The sequence below is a fragment of the Argiope bruennichi genome, chromosome X1 (assembly GCF_947563725.1).
Source record: "Argiope bruennichi chromosome X1, qqArgBrue1.1, whole genome shotgun sequence".
In the NCBI taxonomy this organism is placed as follows: Eukaryota; Metazoa; Arthropoda; class Arachnida; order Araneae; family Araneidae; genus Argiope; species Argiope bruennichi.
The window spans coordinates 92,388,525-92,405,305 of NC_079162.1; the positions used below are offsets into that span (position 1 = coordinate 92,388,525).

Consider the following 16,781-nt stretch of genomic DNA (forward strand, 5'->3'; position numbering starts at 1 on the left):
TAATCATATCTGAATGTAATGTGTAAGAATAAAAATAAAGTAGTTTTTAAATTTAATTACGGATACACTTTACCTTTTCAGTATTTTTTCTGATGTTGAGCAATACTTATTATCCCTCAAGGCAATATTTCTTCCCTCAAACTGCTTAAATCCTACCTTTTTAAAATGCCGTTTTGCAGTTTGGAAGAAAAAGTCAAACATTCTCGATTTAAAGAGTTTTAAATTCTTAACGAAATTCTTTGAAAACTAGCATTGTGCTGATAGCGCCAAATAATGCCTCAAAGACGTAGGAATCAAATTGAAAATAACGAACTGTTAAAAAGGCATATAGTAGCTAAAACAGATGCCGATGAAAGGAAAAAATACTGTGAAATCTTTTAAATTAAAAAATTACGTACATCAAATTATCATCTTATAAATTAATATAATGTTTCGATAATATATTTTAGTGAATATATTAATTATCGAATAGCATATTAAGTTAATAATAAATATTAAATTAAATAATGTTTTAAATTTTTCTAATTCAAAAACTCGTTTAAAATACTATTTTTTTTTCCTCCCCGCCGCTACTTAATCTATTTTCATACAAACAGAGGCAGATTTTGGCTGTCCAGTCTCCTGACACATTTTAAAGTAGTTTAATTTAAACCCGAATCATTGATTTATTCTGCCTAGGTAGGCCTTAATGGGTAGGCTAAATAAACATATCTTAATAATTACATCTTTACTTATAAATGTTTTACGTAATTTCTATTACTTATTAATTGAATTTTGTTGGTAATTAAGAGATACTGAATTTGCTAGACTTATTTTTATAACTTCAATATATGTCTATAAATATTGTAGAAAGAAGTTGTTAGATTCGCTGCTTGACAGAAAATGTAATTAATTCTTTTTATTTTATTTTGTGTAAGAATTCCGAATAAATAATTTTTTTACAAAATTTAATGAGCTGCAAATCTCAAAATCTGGTTAAAATTTAATAAGCAGGATTGAAGAATTATAAAATAAGAATAATAAAGGTATGTTAAACATATATATGTATATATAGGTCAGGGAGCCTGGTGTGTTCCTTGCTTTTAATCCGTCCGCTCCTGATGATAAATCAATCCAAAATCCAATTCTTTCTTTTGCATATTCAGTTGCAATTCCCTCACTTCGATTCATCTTTTTGAAAGTAAATCGAGAATGAAAACATAGTATAAATTTTTCTAGTTCAAAGAATTCGCTTTGAATAACATCCTTTCTTCTTGTCCCAATGTTTCTTCTTTGGTTTCGTCACTACCTGGAGACAATTGCTTGCATAAACACCAGGATAGAAAGTTATTTCGTCCCGAAGATTCTCATAAAGAAGTTGAGAGCGAAACTTCGATCCAGTTCATCTCCCAGAGCAGATTCAATCGAGTTTTCAGTTGGAAAACTCTCCTTCAGGCAGTCTAGACCGAGGTGGGAGAATCAATAAAACTTCCTGGGTTCCTCCATCGTCACTCATTTTCTTGGATATAATGTTCGGATGGAGACCATTCCAGTCTTTCAGACTATAATTAACCATTTTACGTCGGCGATCCTGACTTGTTGGTTCTTGCCATGCTATAAGATTATTTATTGAGGCTTTTACTAATTGGAAAATATTGTCTTATTGATTTTGGTCAATGGCATTAACATGGATATAATGTAGAGTGGCAACATGGGATTTATTAATAACTTAAAAGACATGCCGAAGAGTAGATATTATATAGAATTTTTAATTGTTATAAGAAGAAATACATTATATAGAATTTTGAAGAAAATATATTATACAGGACATGCTGATTCTTGCCCTGCTATTAGATTATTTATTGGGACTCTTACTGGTTAGAAAGTATTGCATTATTGATTTTGGTCCAATGGCATTAAGGTGAAAATAAGGGAGAGTGGCAACATGGGATTTATTAATAATCCTTCAAAACACATGTAGAAAAATAAATATTACACAGAATTTTTAATTGTTATAAGAAGAAAGACATTGAACAAAACTTTGGAGAACAGATATTATGCACAATATTTTGTTGTAATAAGACGATACTGTCCTAATTTAATAAATGGAAGAATCATCAAAGAAAAATCCGTTTATATTAGTTTTTTCGGTTATTCATTAAATTTTTTCATGATCTGCATTTTTTAAAAAGTTGGCATCTGAATTTTCAGTTGAAGTTTCCCGATGATGATTTCATATGTGCAGTGTTAAATCTTCTAATTGCATTATAATTGTAAATAAAAGCATATTATCAGTTTGAAAAAATGAAAAATATTGAATTGAGGGCTTCGTTAATAAATATCAGCGAATTTTGCTAGTATTTATATTTCTTTTTAAATCGAAACTTTTTATTTTTCATTGATGTTTTCTTATTTCTTTCTGTCAGTGCATTTTTATGCCCGACCAAAATAACCAAACAGTAGAGTATAAGTGAGGTTCTGGAGCCCTGTGTATTTAATGCCTCTTCATCAATAATGTAGGAACCAGAAATGGTTTCGATTTTGATTGCTTGAATGAATTTTAACTTTAATATCAGATGTAGATTTTATTTTTGATCATACATGTTGCTGCAGCTGTAATTAATCTGCAAAAATAAAGAAAACAAAAATTTAGTTTTAAAAAATTTGAAAATTACAGTGATTAACAGTGAGAATCATTTGAATATCAGAAGGTAAAATCTGTTCGCCTAAGAACTCTCATGTTAACGACTTTTTTGCATACTCTTTTGAATCTTTAAAGGACTACTAGTTACTTTTCACCTTTATTACATTCTAAAGCTTTACTTGTTTAACACTTTAAAGTTAAAAACAGTGTTTTATTTAGCACTTACATCGTTACCACATTTAGTCTTCAATTGCATTGCTTATGAAACTGAACTCTTCCAAAAAATTTATATGCTTAGTTTAATCATCTTATATTTATTATCGCATTTTTATGGAAGGCTAGAAGTAAAATATTCTGGAATAAAATGAAATAAAAAAGTTGCACAATTTTTTATTCATTTATTTCAATAAATTAAAACACTTTTACTTAATTCGGATGTGATTGATCTTTTCGATTCAAAATCGACGGATAATTTTCTCGGTGTATATGTTTTATGAACGCATTGGTTTATCAATAGAATCAATATCTTCCTAATCAGACTGAAATTTTTAAGCTGAGAGTCATATTATTTGTAATACGATTATTTTTTGGAATTATTTAATTGCGAATAAAGTATACTAAGTTCAACGATCAATAACTAGGATCCTGAGAATTCCTCGAGGAAGTCTCTCGGAAACAAACCAATTAAGGTTATTTCTAGAAGAACGTGTTTTGAATTGAGATATTGTTTTCTTTTTCAGATATACGAAAACGGTGGCGGGCATTGGGGTATCTGCGCAGAAATACAACCCAGAGATGAAACCGCCTAGGGTACGAGATGTCACCGTAAGCACATTAGCTGACAAGTTGCAGCATGTCAAACAAGTGAGTGTTATTTTTAGAATGCCTCAATATCCCTGTAGAAATTATTACTTTTGGAATAATTTCCACAGAGGTTGAAGAATTATAAAATTATATTTATTCAAACTATTCGGGCTAAATTCCTGTTTTCTATAAAGAGACGATTTATTTAAATAAAAGTGTTGAAAGGGACTATGTCAGTTTTGAAATTTAAATATCTTAATAGTGTTCATTTACGTAAATTTAAGATTAATTTCAACTTATACTAATATAAGACTAACTATTTATAGTTTCCAACGATTTCTTTATTTTAAGAGAAAAATTGTTTGACGTTTGGAATCGAAACCCTATACTAAAAAGAATCAGCCTTGTATGATGCCCTGATGCATATAAAATTAATCATGAAATTAGCTAGAATTTCAAATATTGTTCTTTTTATCAGATCACAGTTCAAAATTAAGTTGTCTTTTCCAAGTAACTTTCATGTAACTTTAAATGGAAACTAACAGTTATTTTTATATCGTGATTTAGTGCTTTTACTCACGGAAAAATAAAATCTTAGTTATATACATTAATAATTATTTTGTTATCGAAAAGCTCGGAGTAAAACATTATTTTCCAATACCTTCTGAAATATGCATTATATTTATTTTATTTATTGTTATAATTGATGCAGACACGAAATTTGCATTTGGCCTTTAGTAAACGTTCACTCGACCCTTATAAATGGAGCTTCGGCAAAATTAGGTATTTAACACTAATTGACCTGACACTTCACTAATACATTGACACTGCAATTAGAAAACGGTAATTTGACCGGTGGCAATACGTTTAGTATTAATCACCCCGTGCCCTGTCATTATCGAGACATTAGACCTCTGCGACCCAAGATTAATTAGCGATGAATAAAAGGGCAGTTCAGTTCAAAAGTATTCATTTGGAAAATTTCAGTAAAAAATTTCAAATTCAAGTGACTTTTTCAATTATTATTGTTTATTACTATTGAGAAATCTGATATTAGTATGGAGTTAGTACATTATTGGGTTTTCCACCACTCAAAATTTCATGCAAAGGGTTTCACTTGGTCTTAGGTTTCACAGTTTAAAAATCTTTATTCTAGAGCATTGCGACTTTACTCATTCCTTGTTGAAATAACTTCTGAATGCTTCTTACAGATCTTAAGTGCACGAGTAACGTCTGTGCCGCAGTCGGATTCATCAATGGTTGGTGAAGGAAGTGGTAGTGGATCCTGGTGGAGGACCAGCGATGACGAGGACTATGCTCAGGCTTCAGGTAGCGGAGACCAAGGTAACTATTCTCAGTTGCATTTCTAATCTTAAAATTCTGAAGATAATAAGCATGAAATACAAATATTTTAATCGAATTAAATAAAATGCAAATAAATAAGCATGAAACTGTTCTTAAGAAGCGGAATGTGGCTTGGAAGAAGTAGTGATTGTTGCAGCCAAACGTAAAAATTGTCTCAACTTCAAATAGCGCAACATGTTCCAAAAATATTTTTCTATGTTGTATGAATAGAAAGTAAGCCTTCGATTTAACGAATTAATTGTAGCAAAAAGGTTCCCATTAAATTTCGAATGGTGTAATAAATTATATATGAATATTACCGCATATGATATTATATTAGTAAGAATGTTAAATATAAAATAATCACCAAGGGAAGAAAAAACCTCCTTACAACTACTTATTAAAAAGATAATTATAAAAAAGACTCAAGCGTCTGTTTCTTTTTTTAGCCCTTTTATAAAAATAAAAGGATTGTCCTTTTATATAAGTTATAAAAGGACAAAGCAAGCGGTTTTAGTTGGATAAATAACGATATACAGTATCTACCAGTAAGTAATTGGACACCCGTGATAAAAGAGATAAACACAACTTATTCATATTCAATAGTTGGTAGAACCTTCACCTGAGGCAATTACAGCCTTAACCTTCCGGGGCATGCTTCCCACAAGTGTTTGGATAATGAACGGTGGTATTTTTTCCACTCGGCTTGGAGAAAACATGCAAGTTCTTTTACCGATTTTAGATGGTTGCTGCATCCCTTAATTTGGTGATCCAACTTGTCCCATAGATTTTCTACTCATAGTTTGAACTCTGGACAGGCCAGTCCAGTCGGTTCACCCCATTGTCATCATACCGATCCATGGTGGACCTCGCAACATGATAAGTGCCGTTGTCATCTTGGAATTAATAATAACCCATGAAATTGCCACAGCGTAGGAAGCACATTGTTGTCTATAATAGTGGAGTAGGAGTCGGCGTTGAGTTTATCTTGAATTGGGATCAAGAGTCCTAGTCCATACCACGATGAACATCCCTAGACCAAAATTCCACTTCCGCCAAATTTTACTGTAAGCACAATGTATTCTTGCAAAAGGCGTTCTACAGGCATATGTTAAACACAGACTCTGCCATCCGACTGGTAGAGATTGAACCCTGATTCATCACTCCAGAGAACCTGTTTCCACACACCTCAACTAAGCAGCACGGTTGGATTTTGTAATGAAAGGCTTATGGGCGACAGCACGAACATGGAAACCAAGCAAATGTGCTTCCTTGCGGATGGCATCTATGATTCGTTGTGACGTAGAATTTCATAAATCATTGATTGTTATTAAATAGTTTATTTTAAATTGATTATTTTAATACAAAATAAATGATAATTACTCAAATTTCAATTAAAATTGCACAGTGTAATATTTTCAAATTATCATGAGATAATTCTTTATTTAATAAGCTTGAAATGGAGTATGGCGTTTCATCTTTGAGGAATGAAATATTCCTTGTTTGTGCTAGAAATGAAAACTTAATTTCTGTTTTACAGAGGACGAGACTGACCTTCACTTCGAAAGGACCGAAGGCAATTCCAAGGGCACCAGCGGCTCCATAAGAAGCCAAGTGTCTGTCGTCTTGGTCGTCATCTGCACTCTGCTTCTTTTGAAGTTGAAATGAAGGAAAACTGTTTTAGCAAAACTTTCACGAGACTGCAACTCGATAATGCGCACATTTCTAATAGCACCGCAATAACTGTGTGCCAACGGTTCGTTCCTCGCTTTATGTAGCTCTAGCGTTTTTGTTTTTTCACTCCCCTATAAACTAATCAAAGTGTTTGAGAACTCTTTTGAATAATCTATGGCTTCAAGATATCGTTGGGAATTTCTCGCTGATTCAAGAAGTTGTTGAAAAAATTCAAAATGCGAGGTTATTTCTTCAAAGAATCTATGCCAATGATTCTATTTTCGAATGCAGCTTTTATACTTGATTGTTGGCGGAACTGTTGCACTATGCTTACCTGTTGAAATTATAAGGCCACGTTGTTTGTTGCGGAGATTGCCTGATTGCCGCGTCACATAGATGACTTCGCTTTCAAGGAAAATTGACGAAATCATGCAATCGAATCTTGTAGCTGTGAAGTTTTGAATTGCTTTCTTCTCATTTTGGTTCTTAGGATTCCTAAGTGTTTTTATACTGTGGTCAGAGTAGCGATGATATATTAGATGAGAATTACAGTCCCAGTGCCATTCCCTGTTTTTTTTAATTGTATAGGGCATTTTTCTTGTTTTTATATCATTTTTAGCCTTTTTTATTATAATTTTGGATACTGTGTGTGTTCATGTTCTCACAGCATTTAAGAAGAGCGCTTGTGATCGGTTCTAATTCTAACAGCTATTGTGATAAACATTGAATAGAGCCAAATGATTGTTGGCAGTGGTTGAGTCGGACCTTTCTCATCTTCAATCAGCGCAAATATACAGTTGTGTGTTATCTTGTCGCCCTAGATTCAATTTTTGTAATTACGGATATAAATGCGCGAAAAGTATCTACTCCGAGGTGATATGTTGTTTTGGGGGGAAGTCAACTGAAAGAAAGTAAGGTTGTGATTCATATGTTTTTGTGTTGATTTTTCCTCTGCTTTCTTCGCAGCTATTTCTTTGTATAAGTTATTTTGTTCTTCCATACCGTTTGCCTTTTTGAGCTTATTTCACACTGAGCCCTACCAGACCGAATGGCCAGTTGAGGTTCCGAAGCTACGAATCTTCTCGCTTTTGAAGCCAATAATTATAGCCTTATTCTCTTTTCGAACAAAGGTTCCGTCTAGACAATAGACATCCACTTTCAGTGTCTTCCTCCGACCTTTGGCTGCGGTGTGATAAAGAGCCTATTTTTGTGATCTCTTGTTCGTTGTCATGTTGTCATCGGAAGACGCACGTACAGAACCGATTTTATGTTTCTTCCGGACTTGCGGAGAAAATCTGCCTCCTTTTACATGCCTCAAAACGCATTTGAATTTTTAAAATTTTACAAAAACGTTTTACATTATGTTGATTGTTTGGTGAAAATCGTGGCAGTTTTTGTCCCGAGAGGCAGGCACAACATTGAGCAATTTTTGAGTGAAGATAGAACTGAAGTCAGCGAAAGAACTTAGCTTCAGCCTTCTTGAGATTTCATACCTCAAGAAACTAGCTGTTTTCTAGATTGTCTTTCAATCGGCTACTAATTTCACCAAATGTCTCCTAAATTACGGAACATTTCGAAGCAAAGAATATGTCCAGTCATCAATAATGCTTAGGAAATTCCAAACTCAAATTTTCAAGGTTGATGGAACCTATTATTTTACGATGACTGAACATGCTATTCTATAACGAAGCGAATTATTTCTGAAAAAAAATCTCCCTGAAGATGATTATTTTACATAGGCTAAATACGGATTCAGGTTTTCCCCGCTAGTCATTGGTTGAAGAACATTCAAAGTCACCATTTGTTGAAGGCCTGGTGATAACGTGCATGGAAGGAAGTAAACTTGACAGGACTAATCCTGTCTGCAACTACCTTTTCCATGTTAATTGAAGCTGCATTTTGGGACAGTGAATGATAAGGGTAGTATGACTTTTCATGCTAAAATGTTCTAGGAATATTTCGAACAAATATTTTGAATGTTAGGACTAGGGCTTTACTTAGTATGTTATGAGTGTTCTAGGAATAAAGTTTAAAAAAATTATTTTTTGGTGGATCTCGTTGGCTGCGTTCATCTCAATTAAGCATATTCTCTATTTTAGAAAGGTTCGATGAAATTAAAAAATATATGTAGAACTGATTTACAATTGTAAATATTCTTATAGATGTCATTAAAATGTAAATAAATATAATTGAAACATTGTTTCCATGCACATTACACATTTTAAAGTTAATATTTTCAGTGTATTAGTCATACACTTATCACGTTGCCTTTCACTTAATTTTATTTTAAGTAAATAATTAATTTTTAATGAAGAAAAAAAAGAAAAAAAATATTTTTCGAAAGTTCTCTTGAACAGTATTTTCGATCGAAGCATAAGGTGAAATTTTAAAATTGTATTTTCAAGTCACAGATGTAAGTGATAAAGATCATACAGTGGGGATGATACATGTAGCAACGATTGACTTAAAAAAATATACCGCTTTTTAATTTACTGATCTTTAAAGAAGAGTCATTATGAACAGGGAAATCGGATGGTTACAGTCTTCATAAATGGTACGATTGTATATAATCTAGTTGTTAGAGTCATTTATTTCCATCTTTGCTGACAGCATTCATAAAATGCTATTTCGAAAAACAAAACACAATATACCAAATCACTTAGCAATAATAGTAGATTAGAATAGAATAAAGGGAGCAATTCTTCAACAAAGTTAGTACACGCGTCATCTACTTTGGCATCGAAACCAAACCTCTCTGTCCATGTTATTTCATCCTATACATGCGCATTAGTTCATTAGTTACTGCGGCTCATTTAATAATAAAAAAAGTCAGCTCATTCCATTACCAGGACTAGCGATGAAGCACTTATTTATCAACCTTTACAACTCAGTGATTAATTTGAAGCAGATTTTTAAACCGTTCATTTCTCTTGACAACATACGGAGAAAAATCACTGGTTGACTTGATTTGTGTGCTGCTGTAATGCAGACGACAATTTTGTTAATCACAACTGCTCTGCCTTTCCACCTCAATGCATTGGCTCTGCGCATTGTGAGGAGTTCAGTGTTTACTGAGGGTATTTTTGTAGTCATTAGAGGTTTTTCTTTTCTTTTTAGAACTGTAAGCAATAAACTTACTTAACTATAACTTTTCAACGTTCGTATATAATCTCAAATGTGCTAGCAATCGTCCTTTCCATGTTTAAAGTTCCAACACGCAATACAAATGAGGTGCTGTATTTTGGATCAATCAACGAGGTGAAAGATCTTATTTTTTCCCCTCCAGGAAGCCTAATTTTTCGTATGAAAATAAACTCTTAATTTTTTTTTCTTGTTATATCATTTTGTCTTCCTCCAACTTGAACGTTTCCTATTTGTTTCAATCCAATTTATTTTTATATTGTTTAAACTATGTTATTCTTTAAACTTAGAAGATGAATGTTAAATGTTCAGATTATTCGTTAACCACTTCAAGGACATTGGCACTTACGTGTATGTTTGGGTTTTTTTTTCTTTTCTTTTCATAATTAAGTAGTTAAATTTGTGGGTAAAAATTTAAAGGAAAAGTTTTATTTATTTACTTTTGGTTGCCTGAATTGTTGTTGGTATAAAAGAGAAAATTAAAAAAAAAAAAAAAAACTTATCAAAATAAAACAAAATTCACTTTGAAAAATTTGTCCTTGAAGAGGTTAAGAATAATGGAAGATGTGATACTTTATTATGGAATTCACACTTTGTGATATTATCTTCCTGGTTATTTTTTATTATTGTACAAGTGCCGTTTAATGATAATAATAACGTGTTCCAAAAAGTTAAGATATATATTATATTATCAATTGCAATAACGGGAAGCAACGACTGTTATGTATTTATAATCTGCATGTGTGTATAAAAAATGAAGCATTTTATTTGAAATTTATAATATAACATTTTGGCCTTTGAATTAAAGGTATGTAACATAAAATTAGATATGGGTAAAATGTGCTCTGTATATCCATGTCTTTGTAAATTTCATGTTAATATGTATAAACATTTATTTTTGTACTTAGATGGAGACTCGCAGATATTTATTGTAAATTTTTCAAAGTGTTCACGAGTACTATTAACAGCATTTAAATGTATTTTGTTCTTCAAATTGATATTCAAAAAAATCATGGAAGAGTCTTTCATTGTTGGATAATTTCATCGAGTTCAGATGCTTCTAAAATACGTGTTGAGTTTAAAATGGCTCTGAATGCAATCGTGAACATTTAATCCGTCTTTGAATTATGCCTCTTCATCTATGTAAATCACTTTATCCCTAGAATATTTTTTGAATGCATCATTTTATGAGTTGGAATCCATTTTGGAATATGTAAATTGTTTTCTCTAGCGTGCGTCTTCTGATCTTGTTCAAATGTAAACAAATAATACTAAGTGACTTGCCTTTGCCCGTGTGATTCTTCAAAATGTCTTTTATCTTTGTTTGTGCTGTAGCGCCTCATGTGATCAACAATTTGTTTTCAACTTATTAATCTTCAGATTGTGATTAAACCTTTGCAAACTGATGACTCTTGTGTTTGAATCCTTTGCTACGCTTCCAAGAAACATCGCGTTTTTAAATAGAAATTTCCACAACCAAAAACAATGCACTTTTCGTTGGCATAGCGTCAGTCGTTGCCAAGTCTCTGTAAAATACTGCCGCCAGTAGTCACCAAATAGTGGCGGCAACTAAACAGTGTAGTATAAATAGTAGACAAATATTGGGAACAATGTAATATAAATAGTAGACAAATATTGGGAACAATGCAATATAAATAGTAGACAAAAATTGGGAACAATGTAACATAAATAGGAAACAAGTATTGGTGACAACATAGAAATTTAGTTTAAATAGTAGTCAAAAATTGACGCGTTGGGCGCTATTTAAAAAAAACAAAAAACAAAAAAAAACACTAGAACTAGTCGTCGCCACACTAAAATATTTCCACCAGTCGTTACCAAATATTGGCGACAGCGTAAAAGGATTAATATCCAAGTAACCAAATGTTGAAGATAAATACTGGCGCCAGATCTTGAAGTGTTAGCTCTAATGCCGTGCTAACGGTAAAAAACCAAAAAGAAATTCATTTTTGAATTGAGCTGACAGGAGTAAGCTTGAAATAGTATCACTTGTGTGAAAAAAGTTACAAATCTGTTTGCAATACCAACTACTAAAACACACTAAGTATTGTTGTTCTTTACATTTGCTTCTATTCATTCAAGTTTGCTTTCTGTGGCTTTAACTCAAATCTTAATTTTTTGAGTTGGAATAGTGTTGATCTAGGGTTGCGATATCTTTCTTGTAGTACGTTTCCGCAACTTGCGCAATAGACAGCTCTGGTTATGCTACAACAAAAATGGTTTTAAAGATTTTTAGATTTAATAAGCATATTAAGATTACATATTATAATATGATAGTGAAAGGTCAATTTCGAAAGGAAGCATAAGAATAAAGACAAAAAGTCAATTTAATAAGAGCATCATGTAACCGAATGTCTTAGAATCATATTATTCAATGGTATTAGAATCATCCGAAAAGCTGTTCATTTGAATGACACAAAATTTAAACCTTTAAAATAAATAAGCAATTTAGGTAAGGATTGTCACTCGTAAAATTTTAATTATATGAAGAGCAGCTGCCAAAGTGATTTAACTTATGTATGTTAAAATTTTCGCATTTGCAAATGTGCTTGATTGATGAAATGTGAAATTTATACAGAAACTTTCTCATATTTGTAATATTTGACAGGTATCGTGTTGCGAAAGGCCAGTGAATATGCTTGAGATATTTAGGTCGTATATTTTCCGACCGTTGGAATCATTAGAGTTATATCAGTAGAAAAATGTCTTGTAATTCTTTTCCCTGTAGGATAGGTCTGTGTAAAGTTTGTAAGCCTGGAATCATACATAAGAAGTTGTTGCAGTTAATTTTTCGAAGATCTTCTAAATGTTCGTGGTCGTCCTTATTAATGAGGACCATGTGGAATTAGTGAGGAAGCATACTCCGGACAACCGTCGCTTGACTATTATGGAACCTAGCAACTATATTTCACAAATATCTTAATCCTTGTCACTTTAAATTATCACAAGACGCTTGTAAACTTTCACCCATTAATTTGTAAACTACAAAAACACATCATATAATATTCGAAAATATGCTTTTTTTTTCCTCCACAGGCGGTTAACATCTACGCTAAATGAATGCAAAAGTTACCTCCACAGAAAGATTCTTGTTTTCATTCCGGTCATGAATAAATTGAAAAGAAGCTTAGCAATTGCTGTATCTGTTCCAAAAATTGTTTCGAAGTAGCTATGTTTACTTTCTATATATGGCCCTAGATAAACTTACACGGGTAGTGCAATTTTTTAAGTGAGGGGGAGATTTTCAGAATAAATAAAGTTTAATGTTCCTGGTTATAAGACAATTTAAAATAACTTTCTGTTTTGAATTAAATTTTTATTTGAATGGTCGGTTCAACCTTTCGATTTTAATAATGAGACTATTGTATGTCAACAGAAGGTGGAAGGACGCTCACAATCTTCGAAATTTTTATTAAAGTTTTAAAAAATAAATAAAATATTCTTATATATCCATTTTAAAAAGTGAAAAGAATATAGAACGCATTCAACAACATACATATATAATAAATACAGGTACAAAGCATAATCTATTGCAAACAAAAAAAAGAAAGAAAAAATTCAGCATATATCTTCCAGATAAAAGCATATAACTTTTTGAAAACATCATCACCAATCCTATTCTACATATTTCATTCCTTATATTATTATTCTTGGATAAAAGTAAGCACATATTTATTGTGATTAAAAATCACCACATGACAATTAAAAAAACAAATAAAAAATGAAGCAATGCATATAACAAAACATTGGATTTTAAATTTTAAATAAAAAAGGAGTTTACACTTTAATTAAAGATGAAATAAACCAGTCGAAAGAATTTTGAAATGAAACATATCAAAGAATCTTAGAAACAACTGAATTTAAAACCATATACAGATTGTCTTGAAAATATCGCACAATTCGTAGCAGAATTTCTCTCTCAGATGATAAGAGAACCATACCAACATGATTCTAGTTTTCGAAAAAATGACACTCAGAAAACAATACCGTCACATCCAGTTCACTTAAAATTAGCCTTATTTAAAACATGAGAATAACAATTTGTATCCTCATAATTGAAATCCTCATTAACTCGAGGGTATTTTTATGGTATTTGAAATAATCGATATATCAAAATTTAATTACAAAAAGAGACAATTAGTGATGGTTTTCATTGTTTTTTGACATTTGTTAAACCATGCGACTAGACTGGTTTCAATTCACCATTCTATAGGCGAATAATCAAGTTTTTATTTATATAAGGTAGTCGTTTTTGAATAGTAACCACTGGAAATACCATGCGTCTTGAGTATATAGCTGTTTTTCATGTTTTAATTAAAATCTATTTTTGACAGAATGTGTTTCATCCTTTTTTTCAATGCCATTTTTTCGAAAACTAAATGTCTATAAAGTATGATTCTGGGAACACTTTTCATCCTCTGAGAATAAGAAATCACTCTATGGTGAGTTTATGCATTATACACTGCGTAAAAAAAGTAGAAGGACACTTGATTTTGTAACAATAACCGAAAAATATTTTATTTTTACTAAAATTTTTTATTAGAAACATTTAACAAATATTTCAAAAATACAATTTTAACATCAGAATTATGATGTTCAAACATAAAATATTAATGGCAACAAAAAGAGTTTCTCTTTTTTGAAACTTTGTAAAAAAAGTAGAAGGACAGCATTATAATGAATGAAAAAATAGTGACTTTAATAAGGAATGGTCTTCCCATTGGCCTTTATAACTTCAAATATTATGTTTGGAAGTGAATTGTATAGAGTTTGAATTTCAGTTTGACAAAAATTGTCCCACGAGTCATTCAATGCTTCTCGAAGCTGAGTTTGCGAATCAAATTGCCTTCCATCAGCATAAACTCAACGAACTAGCATTGCCCAGATGTTTTCCATTATATTAAGGTCATGACTTTTAGCTGGCCATGGTAAAACATCCACATTATTTGTTAGGAACCAATTTTTGACTCCAGTCGCGGTGTGAATGGAAGCTCCGTCTTGCTGAAACTTCCACTCCCCCCCCCATGTCAGAGGCATAAGGAAGAAGCTCGGAATTGAGCACTTGAATGTAGTCTGTATGTTTTTGCCTACCATTTAAGAAAACCAGACTTGTCCTTCCTCCGTATCCAACAGCCAACCAAACCATTAAACTCCCTCCTCCCATTTGTCGTGTTGAATAGTATTCGCCTTCAGTCCCCAGACAATGCCAGTAGTGCTGATATCGGTCTGGACCGTCTAAGTTAAATTTCTTTTCATCGGAAAATATCACAGAAGTCCATTCTGTAGTCCAGGACATGTGCTCCTTAGCCCACGCTAAACGGTTATCAATGTGAGCTTGTTTCCACTTAGGATGATGTTTCCGTTTTTTGAAAATGAATTTTTTAGATCTTTTAATATAGTTGTAAACTGTTTGTTTCGTCACATGATTAAGTCCAGTTTGATTTCTTGCCTTTTGAAACACTTCCTTTGTTCTTCAGCACACGAGCAAGTTTTCTTTCATCGCCTGGTGTTAACTTCTTCGGTCTACCAGTCTTCTTTTTATTTCCATTTTTATAAGGATTTCTGATAAAGTTTGAAACTGTATTGGGGCTCACCTGCAACAGTCGAGCAATCTCTCTGACACCTTTACCATCATTTTGATATGCGGAAATTTTCCCTTTTTGCAAATCGTTCAAAGGTATTCCTTTGGGCATTTCTGAGAACGGAGAAACAACGTAACTTTTAAACAAATTAGATTTTTTTGACAGAAAAGGATAAACAAAGTACAAAATTACTATTTAAATAAAGAACAACTCACTAAATTAAATATATTAGCAAGTGTCCTTCTACTTTTTTTACGTATCGGAAATTATATATACTAATTTTCTTAATAATATTAGTGGTAGATGTTTAATTTTTGCCTGAAATGAAAACAGGGGTCATTAAACTAAATCTGCATAAATATCTGGTAGTTAGGAGAAAATAAGAGATATTAATTGGCAAAAAGACACTGTCCTACTACTTTTTTTACGCAGTGTATATGGAACAACCTATGCATTTACTAAAAATATAGAAATATACCTTATTCATCAAAAAATTAGCTGTAACCACTTCATTGGAAACCGAACCATAAAAATAAAACAGAAGAGGAAGAGAACGGCCTGTAAACGGACACAGTTCAAAATGTAATTACAAATGGGCCTTCTAGTTTTACCTCATATAAACAGAATTGCCAATGATATTTGAAAACAGACCGAATAAACAATAAATGGACTATATATCGTTGCAAAATAAATTAAAAACTTGTTGCAAATTAACTTCTCAAGATCAAGTGTCATAATGTATTCACTCACCTCTTCTTAAATTTTGGAATCATGTAAAAAAATGCATCTGAATATTTAATAGATATTTTAAGTTTCTATTTAAAAAGAATATGCTCTAAGAATCTCTGATTTTTTTTTGTTTAATTAATAAGATTGGTGATTAAGAAGCCTCTTCGTTTTCTAGTTTGTTGGCATATACTTTCATCCAGTACAAACCAACTAAGCTATTTGTCCTAGAAAGTTTTTCCATTTTCTTTCAGATAAAACTGTAATTGCATTTTGAGTTGTTCAAAGCCTGAATTGAGGACATGATACCGGAATAAATATTGATTTTATTCTCTCTTTCAGAGATCTAGGACACTGAAAAATAAATTGAAATGAGCTCAGCCAGAAAAAAGCGGCATTAAAAGAATTAATTTTAAAACCAAAGACAGGTTGTAAAATGCTATTTTCAAACGTGTACATGGAGAATCCAACATTGTCATCCCATGAATCGTCTGCGTGCATCTCAAAATCTGAATTTGCTTTTTCTGTAAATTCAATTATATTTAACTGGAAACTCTATTAAATAGACGGTCGTAATGAAAGAAACCAAATACAAATGAAGATCAAACACTTCACCAAAAGCGCCAAAAATGTAACTCAAATTTGAAATTTTCTTTTTGATGCTAATATTCGGCATTAGATTTATTGACTACTCAGAAAAGAACTATACACTTTAATTATTTTAAACAGAAATACTTTCTGAATTTTTTTAATATTGTTTTAATTTTATTATTGTTGAGTTCATAATCCAAACGCAAGGCCAATGAGAAATGTACCCTCAGTAAAAGAAAATACCAATTATTAAAATACCAATATTAGGGTAGAGG

The 16,781-nt window shown here is 31.8% G+C and overlaps 1 protein-coding gene across 1 annotated transcript in view; it reads left to right on the forward strand.

The window, feature by feature from the left end:
* LOC129958389 (glypican-5-like) overlaps nt 1-10,995 on the forward strand; it is a 116,056-nt gene extending 105,061 nt beyond the window's left edge. Inside the window, exons 5-7 of the mRNA XM_056070855.1 lie at nt 3,364-3,487; nt 4,639-4,771; nt 6,312-10,995. Of these exons, the coding sequence (XP_055926830.1) occupies nt 3,364-3,487; nt 4,639-4,771; nt 6,312-6,439 (385 nt within the window). The 3' untranslated portion in view covers nt 6,440-10,995. The remainder of the gene's footprint in view (nt 1-3,363; nt 3,488-4,638; nt 4,772-6,311) is intronic.
* Nucleotides 10,996-16,781: the final 5,786 nt, after the last annotated feature.